The sequence below is a fragment of the Dendrobates tinctorius genome, unplaced genomic scaffold (genome assembly GCF_039654945.1).
Source record: "Dendrobates tinctorius isolate UK_male_01 unplaced genomic scaffold, ASM3965494v1 ptg000007l, whole genome shotgun sequence".
In the NCBI taxonomy this organism is placed as follows: Eukaryota; Metazoa; Chordata; class Amphibia; order Anura; family Dendrobatidae; genus Dendrobates; species Dendrobates tinctorius.
Window position 1 is genome coordinate 1151409 of NW_027361675.1, and position 17675 is coordinate 1169083.

At 41.7% G+C, this 17675-nt stretch overlaps 1 protein-coding gene across 2 annotated transcripts in view; it reads right to left on the reverse strand.

The window, feature by feature from the left end:
- Positions 1 to 17675, reverse strand: part of KCNQ4 (potassium voltage-gated channel subfamily Q member 4) — a 336458-nt gene that overhangs the window by 12138 nt on the left and 306645 nt on the right. For both annotated transcript variants that reach the window (XM_073571818.1, XM_073571809.1), the window contains exons 11-13: positions 9848 to 9947; positions 8735 to 8866; positions 8421 to 8565 (exon numbers count right to left, since the gene is read on the reverse strand). In XM_073571818.1, the coding sequence (XP_073427919.1) occupies positions 8421 to 8565; positions 8735 to 8866; positions 9848 to 9947 (377 nt within the window). The remainder of the gene's footprint in view (positions 1 to 8420; positions 8566 to 8734; positions 8867 to 9847; positions 9948 to 17675) is intronic.

Genomic DNA, 17675 nt, shown 5'->3' on the forward strand with positions numbered 1-17675 from the left:
CCATACTGTGACCTCATTACGCTGCTTCTTTCGCCCGTGCTGCAGCACAGAGGGGGCAAGGACACGCTGGAAATAAGAGCTCCAGGAGGAGACTAAAACTGAATATCCCTTATAGGTGGGAGGATGATGGGTTGGTGTAACTGTGAGGGCACCTTATGGGGCAACAGGAGGGTGGGGGGAAATTAGGAAGGAGGCACAGTATGCAGAGGAACAGAATATGTGGGAACATTACGGAGAGGGGCTTGTTGTTTGGGGGAATATTATGGAGAGGAGCTGTGTGAGATTAACATTATGGAGATGAGCTGCGTCATGGGACAATACGAAGAGCGGAAGTGTGGGAGGGACATTATGGAGAAGAGCTATGTTAGGGGACATTATGGACAGGGGAGTATGGGGAACATTATGGAGAGGGGCAGTTTGGGAGGACATTACAGAGAGGACCTGTGTTGGAGAAACATTACAGAGAGGGGCTATGTGGGGGAAACATTATGGAGAGGAGCTGTGAGGGGGCATTACAGAAAGGGCAGTGTTGGGAGGATATAATAGAGAGGGGCAGGGTGGGGGGACATTACGGAGAAGAACAGCATGGGGGGGACGTTACAGAGAGGGGCAGCATGGGGGGGACGTTACAGAGAGGGGCAGCATTGGGAGACATTATGGGGAGGTGAAGTGGGGTAGCAATAGTATGGAGAGTGTAATGTCACGTGTGACTGGGTACACGGCCTCCAGCAGGGCGAATTTCTATAAGACCCGGGAACCTGGATACACCGCCTCCAGCAGGGCGAATTTAAACAGAGTTAAGGGAAACACCGGGGAAACCGATACAATAGAGAGCCCTGCAATAGGGAACGGGGACGTGGAGACCTCCTGAACTCCCCTGAGTCAGTGTCCCTACACTCCTGATGATCCCTAGACAGGTTCCGCACCTGACGGCGAGCTGGATACCTCAAATCGCTAGCTCGCACTGCACCTATCCCTTTCTAGTGAATTGGACGGTGCAGAAACTAATCCCACCACTGCACTAATACACACAAAAGGAAAGTCACAAACAGGGAAAAACACCACTTAGTTTTGCTCTGTTGCTATTGCTCCCAGCAACAGAGTACAACACCAAAGTTCAGCTTCACCCCTGAAGCTCGACACCTGAATTCCGCTTCTGCCTGAGCTATTACACCAGAGCTCCCCTGAGCTGCAAGGAACTCCTCTCTGTCGTTCCTTCCTTCACCAGACTTGGTTGGAAATGAGCAATTTCACCCAAATTGAGTGAGACCACCTGCTACTCCTTTATAAGTAGCAGCCAGGGAATCACACCTGCTTCATTATCACGTGCAATAACACTAGCGGCCACCGGGGGCAACTAAACTAAAGTAACCAGAGTGTAATGACCCTAACGGCCACCGGGGGCAAAACTAGAACTAAAACAACCACAGTGTAATGACCCTACGGCCACCGGGGGAAAAAATAACTTTAAGCAAACAGCTTAAAGGAAAAAAAAAAGGTTACTTGTGCAAAATCTGTCATAATCCAACCTGGATCATGACAGAGAGGAGCTGTGTGAGAAAGATATTACAGAGGGAGGCTGTATGGGGGATATTAAAGAGAGGGGCAGTGTGAGGGGAATATTACAGAAAGGGGCAGTGTGAGGGGAATATTACAGAAAGGGGCAGTGTGGGAGGGATATTATGCAGAAGGGAAGTGGGGGGACATTAGTGTAAGTGGCAGTGTGGGGGGGACATTACAGAAAGGGCAGTGTGAGAGACATTTTGCAGAGAGGGATAGTGTGGGGGGGAAATCATGGAGCGGGGCAAAAACTCAGTATAAGGTTGGGTGTGTTCACACTATTTTTAGTAGCAGAAATTCTCCAAATCTTTCTCAAATACTCAAAACTTGGTTCTGCCGATGAATTCATGTAAGTACCTCTTTAAAATATTTGCGGCCCTTCGGATTGGTTCAGTAGGACAATGTGGCCCTTGGACTAAAAAATTTTGTGCACCTTTGATCTAATCGATATGCACATCTAGAAGTACTTTAAAAGTCACCTGCAAATGCAGTTATACCTAAAGATTCAAATTAGGCAAGTCGTTAAAGGGTTAAGCTTTGAAAAAGGAAAATTAAAACAGATCGACATTTTGCAGGTCTTGGGAAAATCTACCGTCTTTTTTGTGAAACAAATGTCTCTTCTGGAATGTTGCTGTTACATAGCTAGCCAGTATCTGTTTTCCCCTGATCTGCTCTATCAGTGCCCCAACAATGAGATGCTTTCCGCTCCACACCTCATATCTTGCTTCTTCACCTGGAGCTGCCGCGTGCTATGTATTTGAACACTTTCATCGCACATAGTGTGGGTTTTACCAAACCATTAATCTGAACTGCTCTCTTTTGAAGTGCGGCATTCTATTTTCTCGTCGTAGTTTACAGAGAACAGTGCACATTACCCAGTATATAATCACAATGGTAGCCTTCAAACACAAGTCATGAGAACACAGATCTTTTCCTAAGGTTAACTGTCCTGCGACAGGCTTCTGGAAAGCATGTAAGTTGTTTACATTATAGCTATTACATTTCTGGCTGACATTATGTGCTTCACATAAAGGGAGGTTATAGTTGTACAATTCTTTTATTAGATGGTTTCCTGCAAGTACATCTGTGTAGAGTTGAGCGACTTTGGTTGAAAAATTTGTTTCAGATGAAACTGGTCCGACTAGGGCAAAAAAAAGTCGGAGTTTCGTCCGAAACCCGACCCCAATGCATGTCAATGGGGAATAAAAGTCGGCATTGAGCGGATGAAAAGGAGAGATGAAAAATTGCCAGTCCAGCACCTCAGAGCTTAAATTTACAGGGACAAACTGAATAATGACTTTTGGCGGCCACACGGCTTCAGAATGCTATGAACCAGCAGATTATCCCCTTATCTGCAGGTTAACAGTGTTTTTTACATGACAGGTTCCCTTTAACCCCTTTACCCTCTAGGGTGGTTTGCATGTTAATGACCGGGACAATTTTTACAAATCTGACCACTGTCCCTTTATGAGGTAATAACTCTGGAACGCTTACATGGATCCTGGTGATTCTGACAATCTTTTCTCGTGACATATTGTACTTCATGTTAGTGGAAGATGGCGGGCGATATGATGAGTATTCAGACTATCTATAGCTGAGCATTTTTTCTGATGCATATATACTACTGGTTGGCCCTGAATGTGCTGATATCTGTATCTATAGTGGGAATGCACTTTGAGGCAATCTAATCATTATGGGTCGAAGTGTATCATTTTTGTGAGGTTTACCCCCCCGTTGCTGTATATTTATTGCTGGGGTTAAGCCTGAGGTAGTGTGTATATGATGGTCAGGATGTATGCCTATTATGGTTGACCAGTTTTCTGTATGATGGTTTAACTGCCACTATATATCCTCAGAGCTCTAATTTAAGGAGGATTGCTTATCTTGTACTCATCTTCACCACAATACGCCAATATACTGCCATTGTGTTCCTATACATGTTTTTATTTGGGGCTCAGGGTCCTCCTTATCGTAGGATTGCCTTTGTATAGTGAAAGGGGTCCCTTTAGCATCGGGGAAGGGACTTCCCTGGTGGCTGCGGGGTATGGTAGGGTCCCTGGGGGAGCCGTCGTTGAGCGGGGGCGCCGCGGCGTTCCCCCCTAGGGTGCCAACCTCCGCAGCAAGGAAGGCGTGAGCATCAGTTTGCATAAGGGACTCATAGTAGACCCCCATTTTTATGTTTCTCTTGGGCACTTTTTGTTTTGCTCACTTTGTGGTGTGAACCCTTTTTTTTGGGGTTCGTTTTAACAATAAAGTATAGTTTTTATAGGGTGTATATATGATATTCAGTTTGAGACCCTGGTTATATCTTATTTACAGATTACTTCATGTTAGTGGTAAAATTTCTTTGATATGACTTGCGTTTATTTGTGAAAATAATGGAAATTTGGCAAAAATTTTGAAAATTTTGCAATTTTCCAACTTTGAATTTTCATGCCCTTAAATCACAGACATATGGCACATAAAATACATAATAAGTAACATTTCCCACATGTCTACTTTACATCAGCACAATTTTGGAATCAAAATTTTTTTGTATTAGGAAGTTATAAGGGTTAAAAATTAAACAGCGATTTCTCATTTTTACACCATTTTATTTTTAGGGACCACATCACATTTCAAGTCACTTTGAGGGGTCTATATGATAGAAAATATCCAAAACTGACATCATTCTAAAAACTGCTTCAAAGTGCTCAAAACCACATTCAAAGAGTTTATTAACCCTTCAGGTGCTTCACAGGAATTTTTGGAATGTTTAAAAAAAAATGAACATTTAACTTTTTTTCACAAAAAAAATACTTCAGATCCATTGTTTTTATTTTACCAAGGGTAACAGGAGAAATCGGACCTCAAAACTTGTTGTGCAATTTCTCCTGAGTACGCTGATACCCCATATATGCAGGTAAACCACTGTTTAGGCGCATGGCAGTGCTCGGAAGGGAATGAGCGCCTTTTGACTTTTGATCGGACGCCATGTCGCATTTGGAGAGCGCCTGTTGTGCCTAAACAGTGGAAAACCCCCACAAGTGACATTATTTTTTAAAGTAGAACTTATCTAGATGTGTGGTGAGCACTTTGAACCCCCAAGTGCTTCACTGACGTTTATAACGTAGAGCCGTAAAAATAAAAAATCATATTTTTTTCCACAAAAATGATCTTTTCGCCCCCAATTTTTTATTTTCCCAAGGGTAACAGAAGAAATAAGACCCCAAAAGTTGTTGTGCAGTTTGTCCTGAGTACGCTGATACCCCATATGTAGTGGTAAACCACTGTAGGCGCATGGAAGACGCTTTATATTGCAAAAAATAGTTTTTGCATCACCATATTTTGAGAGCTATAATTTTTCCATATTTTGGCCCACAGAATCATGTGAGGTCTTGTTTTTTGCGGGATGAGTTGCCGTTTTTATTGGTACCATTATTTTTGCATTGCTTCATTCTGACAGCTATAACTTTTTCATTTTTTTGCTGATGATGCTGTATTGCGGCTTGTTTTTTGCGGGACAAGATGACGTTTTCAGCGGTACCATCTTTATTTATATCTGTCTTTTTGATCGCATGTTATTCCACTTTTTGTTCTTTGGTATGATAAAGCATTTTTTTTTTTATGGTGTTCACGGCTTAACTTGTGGGACAGTTTTATAGGTCGGGTTGTTACGGACATGGCAATACCAAATATGTGTACTTTTATTGTATTTTTCTTTTCATTCAAATATTTATTTACTGATATAATAAATATTGATTTTTTAATTATTTTTATTTTTTTTAATATTTTTACAATTATTTTAAAAGTTTTTTTTTTTTTACTTTATTCTTACTTTTACACTTTGTCCGACTATGGGACACTCATTTTGTGCAGGCTAATCGCTTATATGGCATGCAGCCCCTCTGCCGGCACCGGAAAGCTGCGATCTTGTTTGATCGCAGTGTCTCGGGGATTAAAGTGCCGGGAGCGGTCTGTAACCACTCCTGGCACTTAGTGCCGGGTGTCAGCTGTGAGAATCACAGGGGGGAGCGCGGCCGATCGCCATGACGTACTATCCCGTCCATGGTCTACATGTGCCGGGGCACATGGACGGGATAATAAGTCAGCTGGCACAAAGGGGTTAAAGTGTAAATTTTACTGTCCAGAGATATCTTATGGAAGGTTATTACTATCATGATACTACACATTGATAATAGTGGCAATATCCACTATAATCCCATTTGTAGAGGATTACCAATTGATCCACATACGAAATGAGTACACTGCTAATCGCATGTAAAATAATTTGCAAAAAGCTGCATGTGAGATCTCCTTTAGCCAGGAGCTACAGTATGTGCCATCCATGAATTGGAGCAGCTCTGTACTGTTAGACACAGCCATTACACAGTACATAGCTGTAGGACATTTATAGGATTATTTCAGCACAGGAATATTTTTTTTAAACATTTAATTGTGGAACTTATTGTTATTATGTAAAGTCTCCCATTATCAATATACCAGTCAAACATTCCCCCACAGCAAGTACACTGAGACCTTGTGCCCCCCTCCCTTATAGGCATTATACTTACATGCAAAGATATCCACTTTACCCCCATTTGTTATTCTTCAATCAAGCTACTGCATCAAGCTTCAAGCACCCGTCTAAGTGGAAGTATCACCCTATCTTTAACTTACCATATTTATCTTCCATTTATGGCCAGTAAATGGACATCCAGATCTGATCTTCTGCGCGGGGTTACTTACAAAAGTTACGATCTGTATACCTTATTTTCAAAGATGTTTGCTAGACCTGGCGCTAATGCATTAAGGTAGCAGACAGCCATGAGCCAGGCATCATATGTCCACGATTCACATGTGGCTCCCTAGCCATTGGTCAGGGACTTCTGCTCTAATGTTATAGGGGCGTTGGCTAACTGATTGTCAAGAAAAATGCTGATCAAACATGTCCGAATTTGGACTGTGTCGCTTCATTCTCTCTGAGATAGGCTGCCAGCAGATACGTCAGTATATTTCTTAAAGAGAACACAGGAACGCTTGGCCAAACGAACACTCCTATGTATGGGACAGCAGCTGAGATGGCTGTCAGGTGAACGAACGATCAGATGAAGCTTTGTTCAGCCGATATCCATCTAATGTGTATACTATAGAATATGTAAAGTAGAACAAAATAAATAACTTCCAAAAGGAACTAATCAAAAGGTTAAAGCATAATCTCTGATCCATGCTCAAATAATAGATACAATTGTGCTCAAAAGTTTGCAGACCCCGGTAGAATTTTTCCTTTCTTGGCCTTTTTCCAGAGAATATGATTGATAACACCAAAGCTTTTTCTCCACTCATGGTTAGTGGTTGGATGAAGCCATTTATTGTCAAACTAAAGTGTTTTCTCTTTTCAAATCATAATGACAGCCCAAAACATCAAACTGACCCTGATCAAAAGTTCACATACCCTGGTGATTTTGGCCTGATAACATGCACAGAAGTTGACACAAATGGGTTTGAATGGCTACTAAAGGTAACACCCTCACCTGTGACCTGTTTGCTTGTAATCAATGTGTGTGCATAAAAGCTGAGTAAGTTTCTGGGATCCAGACAGAATTTTGCATCTTTCATCCAGCCACTGACGTTTCTGGATTGTGAGTCAAGGGGAAAGCAAAATAATTGTCAATGAATCTACAAATGGAAAATCAGGGGCTCTGTAAAGACAAAACCACGGTCAGGTAGACCAACAAAAATTTCACCCATAACTGCCAGGAAAATTGTTCGTGATGCAAAGAAAAACCCACAAATAACAGCAGCTGAAATACTGGACTCTCTGAAAACTAGCAATGTGTCTGTTTCTAGATGCACAATAAGGAGGCACTTGAAGAAAAATGGGCTGCATGGTCGAATCACCAGAAGAAAGCCATTACTGCGCAAATGCACAAAGTATCTCGGCTACAATAGGCAAAGCAGCACAGAGACATGCCTCAAAACTTCTGGAACAAGGTAATTTGGAGTGATGAGACCAAAATTGAACTTTTTGGCCACAACCATAAACGTTACATTTGGAGAGAGGTCAACAAGGCATATGGAAAGGATGAAAGGAACATCATTCGTACTGTAAAGCACAGAGGTGGATCACTGATGTTTTGGGGATGTGTGAGCTATAAAGGCACAGGAAACTTGGTGAAAGTTGAAGGAAAGAGGAATGCAGCATATTATCAGCAAATACTGAAGGCAAATTTGCAATTAGTTCGGAAGCTGCGCATGGGACGTACTTGGATGTTCCAACATGACAATGATCCAAAACACAAGGCCAAGTCAACCTCTTATTGGCTACAGCAGAACAAAGTGAAGGTTCTGGAGTGGTCATCTCAGTCTCCTGACCTCAATATCATTGAGCCACTCTGGAAAGATCTCAAGCGCGCAGTTCATGTTAGACAGTCCAGTAATTTACAGGAACTGGAGGGGTTTTGCCAAGAAGAGTGGGCAGCTTTACCATCTGAGAAAATAAAGTACCTCATCCACAAAGACCACAAAGGCTTCAAACTGCCATTGATGTTAGAGGGGGCAATACACTGTATTAAGAAATGGGGTATGTAAATCTTTGATCATGGGCATTTGGATGTTTTGGGTTGTCATTATGATTTAAAAAAGAAAACACAGTAGTTTGACAATAAACAGCTTCACCCAACCACTAACCATGAGTGGAGAAAAAGTTTTAGTGTTATCATTCATATTCTCTGAAAAAAGGCCAACAAAGCAAAAATTCTGCCGGGGTATGTAAACTTTTGAGCACAACTGTATCTATCTATCTATCTATCTATCACAAAACAGAAAACCATATATATATATAAAAAAAATTAAAGATTGAAATCTACAAAACCCCTCACCTGTCTCTCTACCTTTACAACTCTTCCCATCATGCTCATTTCATCAGCTGCATCTGCTTCAGATCCAATAGGAGGAAGTTTCTCCCCTTTCTCCCGTGGCTTCTTTTCCAAGGGGATAGGACCCCGGCCTACAATTTGGTCCACACTGTAAGAAAAGTCAATATAAAGAGGATTTTTAAAGTTTATATGAATGGTATCATGGGAATCTAGGTTTATAGGAAGGATAAAGTTGAAATGTGTAAACTAATTCAATGCTAATTTTCACTCATTGCACAATGTATCCCAGATCAAGAATGATACAATGTACAACTGACCGGCACTGCAAACTCTTTATTCGTCCAAGCATGTCTAGGTGGCCTGCTGAGTACTGCTCAATGACATCTTTCACATCATATGGACGGAGAGTTTCCTTGAACTTTCTCTTTGCTACAAGGAACTTCAGGATCCTACATTAGAAAGATATAAACCATTACAATAATAACACATATTGATCTGGTGGAGCTGATATAGATGGTATTCATGATTTGTATTCTAGCTAAGTCATTGCTTGTGGGACAAAAAGGGGTATGGTACTGTCCTTTTAAGGAAAGTGTTGCAATTTCTTAGTTAGTGCCTTTAGAGATGATTTAGGAATAAGTGTAGTTGCAACAGTGGATATGTGCTGGTAATAAATAACTTATGTTTAGATAGCTAAAGCTGTGATTCAATTCCTGAACTGCATCTTCAGGAAAGCATAGCGGGGACTTGATAATACCGTAGGTGTTTTGGTTTCATAGAGCAGTAAAATAAGTGCAATTTCCATGGGTATTGGGAAGCTTTTAATACATTTAGCTTTGAAGTAAGCAGTAAGTCTGTTATTACCATAAAGTAATGAGGCTTTAGACTAAGTTCATTTTTGGTGAACCTACTCTTACTTATTAGGTTACATCCTCACATACCAGAATACAAACAAAAGTAAAAACAAATCTGTTGTGGATTTTGACAAAAATTCCATGAACTGCGAGTCTCAAAATCTGCACATTTAAGAACTGAAATACTGTAATAATGATGGACTAAAAATTGTATGGCATTACATTTCATAGATTTTTTGGCATTACATTTTTAAGAATAGGTTTATATGAATTGATGGCTTCTTTGACTCCACTGGTCCATTAGCATACAGCGAGGTGCTGTAGATAAGTTGAATTTGCTCCAGTATGTGCAGTTGTATAAAACAATAAACATATTACTAGAATATGTGTATAAAGGTCTAAAAGGTGATGAAGCAGTTTAACAGCATCAGGGGGGCCTGACAAGTTCACTTTACTTGAAAGACACAAACATGTCATACTCTTGATAACCTATAGCAGGTATTATACCTGAATGAATGCTGGGAACATATGTTAATGTTTTATCATTTCTGACATCTTTCAGTTCAATACAATTACCTAAAGGCTCTGATCAACCTCTTTACAGTTGGCATGATGTCTTCCATGGTGAGATCACTGGGAAGTCTCTTCTCATCATTCATCTCATCTCCTGCGCCCTCTGCTGGGAAAAATCAAAACATTGAGAGCACTAAAATATGGTATTTTCCTTTTGTTTTTAAAGACCATAAAAAGGTATTCCAACAATCTGACTTTTTTGGCATACAGCAAGTGCTCATCTACTATATTGCCAATAGAAGCAAATGGAGAGAGTTATGCATGTGCAGCCTGCTCTCCATCACGGCAGGGTGAGATAGGCCCAAATTTTCAATGTATGGGTACAAAAAGTGGGTCTCACATCGATCATAAGTGTATTGTGGATACCGTGGAAATGTTATAACTGAGATTGATTAAATCACTTTATATTATACGTAGTATATTTATCTTGTAGAGATCAGCAAATCTGCGATTTAAATTTTCCAGATACAGTTACAATCTGATGGGATATTCAAGTTGAATAAATTCAAGGATCCCTGATTGCAATTAATTATGCTTTAAAGTCTCCCAACTCCAAAGCATATAACTGGGGTTAAAAAACAATAAAAATTATTACCCACCTACCCCATAACCTTCCTCTTCCAATGCCGCATACCTAAGACCCAGCTCCGTTCTCATCTCCACTTTTCATCTCAATACATGTCGTGATGCTATGATATGTAATGTCCCACATTATCATGTGAGGCAAAACATACCATGATGTTCCCAGCCGTGCTGAGCTGCAGTGACTTCGGTGAGATCCTTGCTAGCACCGTGAGCCGTGAACGCTCACTGTGCTAGTGGGGATCTCATCGCAGCTCAGCCCAGCTGGGAACGGAGCTCCGTGACCAAAGGTAAGCTTTATAACGTCACCCCTGGTCACTGACGCTGCATTCCCAGCAGCTCATTCACCAGTGGTTTTCAGCCTGGATGGTCGCATCTTGGCACCGTTCAGGCTAAAAACTAATTATCCCCAAGACATGGATTACTGTGTTGGACAGAACGACGGACAGGTATGGTATATTGTTTTAGTTTTATTACAGGAATTGAGGGCTTTGGTGGAATTAGGCGTGGTTGTAAGTATGGCTTAATTAAGATGATTAAAGGAGTCTGTGTCATTTTTTCAATTAAAGGACTTTATTCTGGCTGTGTCTTTATTTACCATACAACTATAGGATTAGTAATGGATGGGTGTCTTATAGACGCCTCTCCATTACTAAGCCGTGGGCTTGATGTCACCTGACAATACAAAGGTGACATCAACCCCACAAATATGAACCCCATTTGCCAACGCTAAAGGGCAAGAGGGAAGAGCCGGACAAAGCACCAGAATTGAAGCATCTAATAGATGTGCCTTTTCTGGGCAGCTGCGGGCAGCTATTTTTAGGCTGGGGGGGTCAATATCCATGGCCCCTTACCAGCCTGAGAATACTAACCCCCAGCTGTGAGCTTTAGCAAGGCTGGTTGTCAAAAATGGGGAGGACCCCACACCATTTTTTAAAACTATTTAAATAATTAAAAAACAGCATGGGGACCCCTTTATTCTTGATAACCAGCCTTGCTGAAGCTGACAGGTGCAGCCTCCATCTGTGAGTTTTGCCTGGCTGGTTATAGAAAATACATGGGAACCCACACCGTTTTTTTTTTATTATTTATTTACAGCGCAGAAGCGACTGATGAATGCTCCCATCTGCCGCTCCTGCTGTCATTGTTATTAGCAGCAGGGGTAGGCTGATGGGAGTAATAGTCCCATCAGCTGCTCACTGCTGTCTCTTTTATTACTTAAATGTAACTCTCATCATTCTCCCCTGCTCGCGCCGATCACCGGCAGAGCAGGGGAGAATGATGAGAGCCGTGTTCAGCACCCGGCAACGCAGAACAGTGCTTACTGTAACGCTTCTTTCCTGATGCTTGTCCGTGTGGTACTGATGCGGCACACGTATGTCACACGTGTGCCTCAAGTATTACACACACGGACACTGACATCTCCGGTACTGGAAATATCAGGACGTGTGAAAAAGGCCTTATAACGAGTTTTTATGTTTGGCTGCTGTCACACACTAAAAGATGCTTTTTATTGCAAAAAATAGTTTTTGTATCACTAAATTTTGAGAGCTATAATTTTTCAATATTTTGGCCCACAGAGTCATGTGCGGTCTTGTTTTTTGCGGGACGAGTTGACGTTTTTATTGGTACCATTTTCAGGCACATGACATTTTTCTATTCTGACTTTTGGGAGGAAGAATGAACAAAAACCAGCAATTCTTGAATTTCTCTTTGGGGGGGGAGTTATGCTGTTCCATGTGTAGTAAAATTGATAAGCCAGCTTTACTCTTCGGGTCAGTACAATTACAGTGATTCTTCATTTATATCATTTTTTATATTTTGATGCTCTTATACAATAAAAACCACTTTATATAAAAAATAATTTTTGCATCACTTTATTCTGAGAGCTATAACTTTTTTATTTTTCTGCTGATGGAGCTGTATGGTGGCTTGTTTTTTGAGGGACAAGATGACGTTTTCAGCGGTACCATGTCTTTATATCCATCTTTTTGATCGCATGTCATTCCACTTTTTGTTTAGGGAAATGATGATAAAGCATTGTTTCTTGCCTTGTTTTTATTTTTTTTATGGTGTTCACAAAAGAAGTTAGCTAGTGGGACAGTTTTATAGGTCGGTTCGTTGCGGACGCAGCGATACCAAATATGTGTACTTTTCTTCTGTAGATCTTTTTCATTCAAATATTTATTTAGTGATAGAATATACTGTATATTGATTTATTTTTTATTATTTTTGATTTTTAAAAAAATATTTTTACATTTATTTAATTTTTTTTTTTTTAAACTTTTTCTAACTTTTCTTCTTTGTCCCACAATGGGACTATCAATTGTTGCAGGCTGATCGCTTCTAGAGCATGCAGATGAAGCAGCAGCTGCATGCCATAGAAGCTGTCAGAGCTGCACTGACAGAGAGACTTGCTGATCATGTACTGCGCATGATCAACAAGTTTCCTAGCTCTGGTGACCCGGATGTCGCCATGACGACATCTGCTCACTATAGCAACAATCGGGACCCCGCGTCATGCCGTGGGGTCTCCGATGCAAAGGCAGAGGGGCTGTCTGTCAGCCATGTTCCCGGCTTCTGGAATGCTGCAATCACGTTCGGTCACAGTATTTTGGTGGTTAAAGTTCCGGGAGCGGTCTAGATTGTCATGACGTAATGATTTGTGGTGGCCCAGGTCACATGGACGTATCATTACGTACGATGTCAGAAAGGGGTTAAGCACTGTCATGAATGTAGGAGGTCTCACCTTTATGAAAACAAAACTTTGTATCATCCGAAACCGCATGGACCCGGGATCGTCTCGCTGAACGCCCGCTCTCCCTTTAACGTGGGCAAAACGCTACTCAGACAACACAGGGTGAGGGTAAAACAGTGTAGCAATACTTTATTGAGCCACAAAACAGGCAGATAACACATAGAATAGTATCAGCAAAATACCCCAGATGGTGTACGTTATTGCCGGGATAATGGCAGCTGTTACTTCAGAGCTCCAAGGGTCGACTAAGCCACCTGTGGCATGCACACAGGGACGAGTTACAAAGAAGCTTAGGAAGATGACAGTCCATTGAGGTACAAGGCCAGTTGATCCGAGGGTCACAACCTGGATTCTCCAAACATCTCCGTAAAACCAGGTAACCGGTGGGTCCCAATCCTGGCTTTCTCCAAACGTATCCATGGTTCAGCGATGATATGTTTGGAGAAAGTTTGGTCAATGGAGCAAATCTTCATTCTTCCAACTGGAGTCAAGGTCCCCTAGGTTGTTTCCTGTAGTATGATAGATCCGTGTCCCTCGTGATGGAGCCATGTTGTATTGGCAGCAGTCCTATAGGGTTCCCTGAATGTTTGCATGTCTTGGCAGAATCTCTGGCTGTCTCTCTCTGTCTTTCTGAACACATCCTCCTTTTTATAGGTCATAACTTTTCATTTAGGCATTCCATCACAGGCTTGGGGAAAGGTGGTAGAGGTAATCCTTCACTTCTGGAGTGTTCAAACAAAATGCATAGATGCTCCTTCATATTGCAGAGCATGACTTCATCAACAAATTAATATACATTGTGCCTTTGTTTTCCAAAGATAGTAGAACAATACTAAGACTGCAATACAAGGACAGATACAATAGCTAATCAGTGGCCAGTCAACAAATGGCAACCATTGAACATTAAATCAATGACAATAAGGGTGAACAGTCATTCTCACATGAAATAATAGTTGTCATGTTAATGCTGTGTCTTCAAAATGAGTACAACAGAAAGACAGAAAGTGTAAGCAGCAGTGGGGTATCCAAAGAAGAATCCACTTTAAATACCCAAGATCTATCTAAAAATAAAAGTCATGTTAAGGAAGCACGTGACTGTTTTGTCTGCAAGAAATCAGGGCACGTAAAGGCTTACTGCAGAGTCTGGGAAGCTAAAATTATTCAGTTGAAGAGGAAGAATAATCAAAGGGTTAAAAGTGCCACTACTAAGGAATATGACACTTAAAGTACTGAGGCTGTATTTATTGCTAATGCAAGTACATCAAAGCATGCATGGTGTATAGACTCTGGGGCAACTAGTCATATGACTAATGACGGAAGCTTTTTCTCTAACCTTCACCAAAGTAATCAGAGAACGTGAGCTTGGCTAATGGTCACTATTTGAATTCAGAGGGACTAGGAGATGGTTACATTAACTGTCAAGTCTCTCCAACACAAAATAGAAATATCTCAGTAAAGGATGTGCTTTATTTCCCTAGTCTTGAAAGCAATGTGTTATCTGTGAAGAAACTCACAAGACAAGGAAATTAAGTTATATTTAAAGATGACAGCTGTATCATCTCAAAGAAGGTCACACACTAGAAGAAGGAAAAATCAAAGATGAGCTGTAGTAGCTAAAATAATGCAAGGAAAATGTATACACTGCTAAATATGAACAGCACAAGACCTGTATCCATGTACGGCACAGGCATCTTGCACATAGAGACCCAGAAGCAATAAGAATGTTAGCTCAAAAAATAACTTACTGATGGTGTTACAGTTGATCTATGTAATCAGACAATGAAATGTACTACTATCTTAAAGGGAAAATGTCAAGAAAATCCTTTCCTATGAATAGTACTACAAAATCGGAACAGTTTCTGGTCTTAATACACACAGATGTTTGTGGGGCAACGAATACTCAAACTCCTAGAAATAAGAGATATTTTCTCACATTCATCAATGATTATTCAAGATACTAGATGGTGGCCCGATTCTAACGCATCGGGTATTCTAGAATATATATGCAGTTTATTTTGAAGATTTAATAATAATGCAATAATGCACCCCCCAATCCTGATATGTATGGTTCTCTCACCCCCAATCCTGATATGTACAGTCATGGACAAAAGTATTGACACCCCTGCAATTCTGTCAGATAATACCCAGTTTCTTCCTGAAAATGATTGCAAACACAAATTCTTTGGTTTTATTATCTTCATTTAATTTGTCTTAAATGAAAAAACACAAAAGAGAATGAAGCAAAAAGCAAAACATTGATCATTTCACACAAAACTCCAAAAATGGGCCAGACAAAAGTATTGGCACCCTCAGCCTAATACTTGGTTGCACAACCTTTAGCCAAAATAACTGCGACCAACCGCTTCCGGTAACCATCAATGAGTTTCTTACAATGCTCTGCTGGAATTTTAGACCATTCTTCTTTGGCAAACTGCTCCAGGTCCCTGATATTTGAAGGGTGCCTTCTCCAAACTGCCATTTTTAGATCTCTCCACAGGTGTTCTATGGGATTCAGGTCTGGACTCATTGCTGGCCACCTTAGAGGTCTCCAGTGCTTTCTCTCAAACCATTTTCTAGTGATTTTTGAAGTGTGTTTTGGATCATTGTCCTGCTGGAAGACCCATGACCTCTGAGGGAGACCCAGCTTTCTCACAGTGGGCCCTACATTAAGCTGCAAAATTTGTTGGTAGTCTTCAGACTTCATAATGCCATGCACACGGTCAAGCAGTCCAGTGTCAGAGGCAGCAAAGCAACCCCAAAACATCAGGGAACCTTCGCCATGTTTGACTGTAGGGACCGTGTTCTTTTCTTTGAATACCTCTTTTTTTCTCCTGTAAACTCTATGTTGATGCCTTTGCCCAAAAAGCTCTACTTTTGTCTCATCTGACCAGAGAACATTCTTCCAAAACGTTTTAGGCTTTTTCAGGTAAGTTTTGGCAAACTCCAGCCTGGCTTTTTTATGTCTCGGGGTAAGAAGTGGGGTCTTCCTGGGTCTCCTGCCATACAGTCCCTTTTCATTCAGACACTGACGGATAGTACGGGTTGACACTGTTGTACCCTCGGACTGCAGGGCAGCTTGAACTTGTTTGGATGTTATTCAAGGTCCTTTATCCAACATCAGCACAATCTTGCGTTGAAATCTCTTGTCAATTTTTCTTTTCCGGCCACATCTAGGGAGGTTAGCCACAGTGCCATGGGCTTTAAATTCTTGAAGACACTGCACACGGTAGACACAGGAACATTCTGGTCTTTGGAGATGGACTTGTAGCCTTGAGATTGCTCATGCTTCCTCACAAGTTGGTTTCTCAAGTCCTCAGACAGTTCTTTGGTCTTCTTTCTTTTCTCCATGCTCAATGTGGTACACACAAGGACACAGGACAGAGGTTGAGTCAACTTTAATCCATGTCAACTGGCTGCAAGTGTGATTTAATTATTGCCAACACCTGTTAGGTGCCACAGGTAAGTTACAGGTGCTGTTAATTACACAAATTAGAGAAGTATCACATGATTTTTCAAACAGTGCCAATACTTTTGTCCACCCTCTTTTTTTATGTTTGGTGTGGAATTATATCCAATTTGGCTTTAGGACAATTCTTTTTGTGTTTTTTCATTTAAGACAAATTAAATGAAGATAATAAAACCAAAGAATTTGTGTTTGCAATCATTTTCAGGAAGAAACTGGGTATTATCTGACAGAATTGCAGGGGTGTCAATACTTTTGGCCATGACTGTATGGTTCTCTCACCCCCAATCCTGATATGCATGCTACCCTCAACCCCCTATCCTGGTATGCATGGTCCCCTGACCCCCCAATCCTGGAATGCATGGTCCTCTCACCCCCCAATTCTAGTATGCATGGTCCTCTCACCTCTTTCCTGGTATGCATGGTCTTCTTACTCCCCTTTCAGGGTATGCATGGTCCCCTCACCCCCCAATCCTGGAATGCATGGTCCTCTCACCCCTTTTTCCTGGTATGCATGGTCCTCTCACCCCTCTTTCCTGGTATGCATGGTCCTCTTACCCCCCTTTTGGGGTATACATGGTCCCCTCACCCCCAAATCCTGGTATGCATGGTCCTCTCACCCCCCAATCCTGGTATGCATGGTCCCCTCACCCCCCTATCCTGGTATGCATTGTCCCCTCAACCCCCTTTCTTGGTATGCATGGTCCCCTCACCCCCCTTTGCTGGTATTCATGGTCCTCTCACACCCCAATCCTGGTATGTATGCTCACCGTCACCCCCCTTTCCTGGTATGTATGGTCCCCTCACCCCCCAATCCTGGTATGCATGGTATCCTCACCCCCCTTTCCTGGTATGCATGGTCCCCACCCAACTATCCTGGTATGCATGGTCCCCTCACCCCCCTTTCCTGATATGCATGGTCCCCTCACCCCCCAATCCTGGTATGCATGGTCCTCTTACCCTCCTTTTGGGGTATGCATGGTCCCCTCACCCCCCAGTTCTGGTATGCATGGTCCTCTCACCCCCCA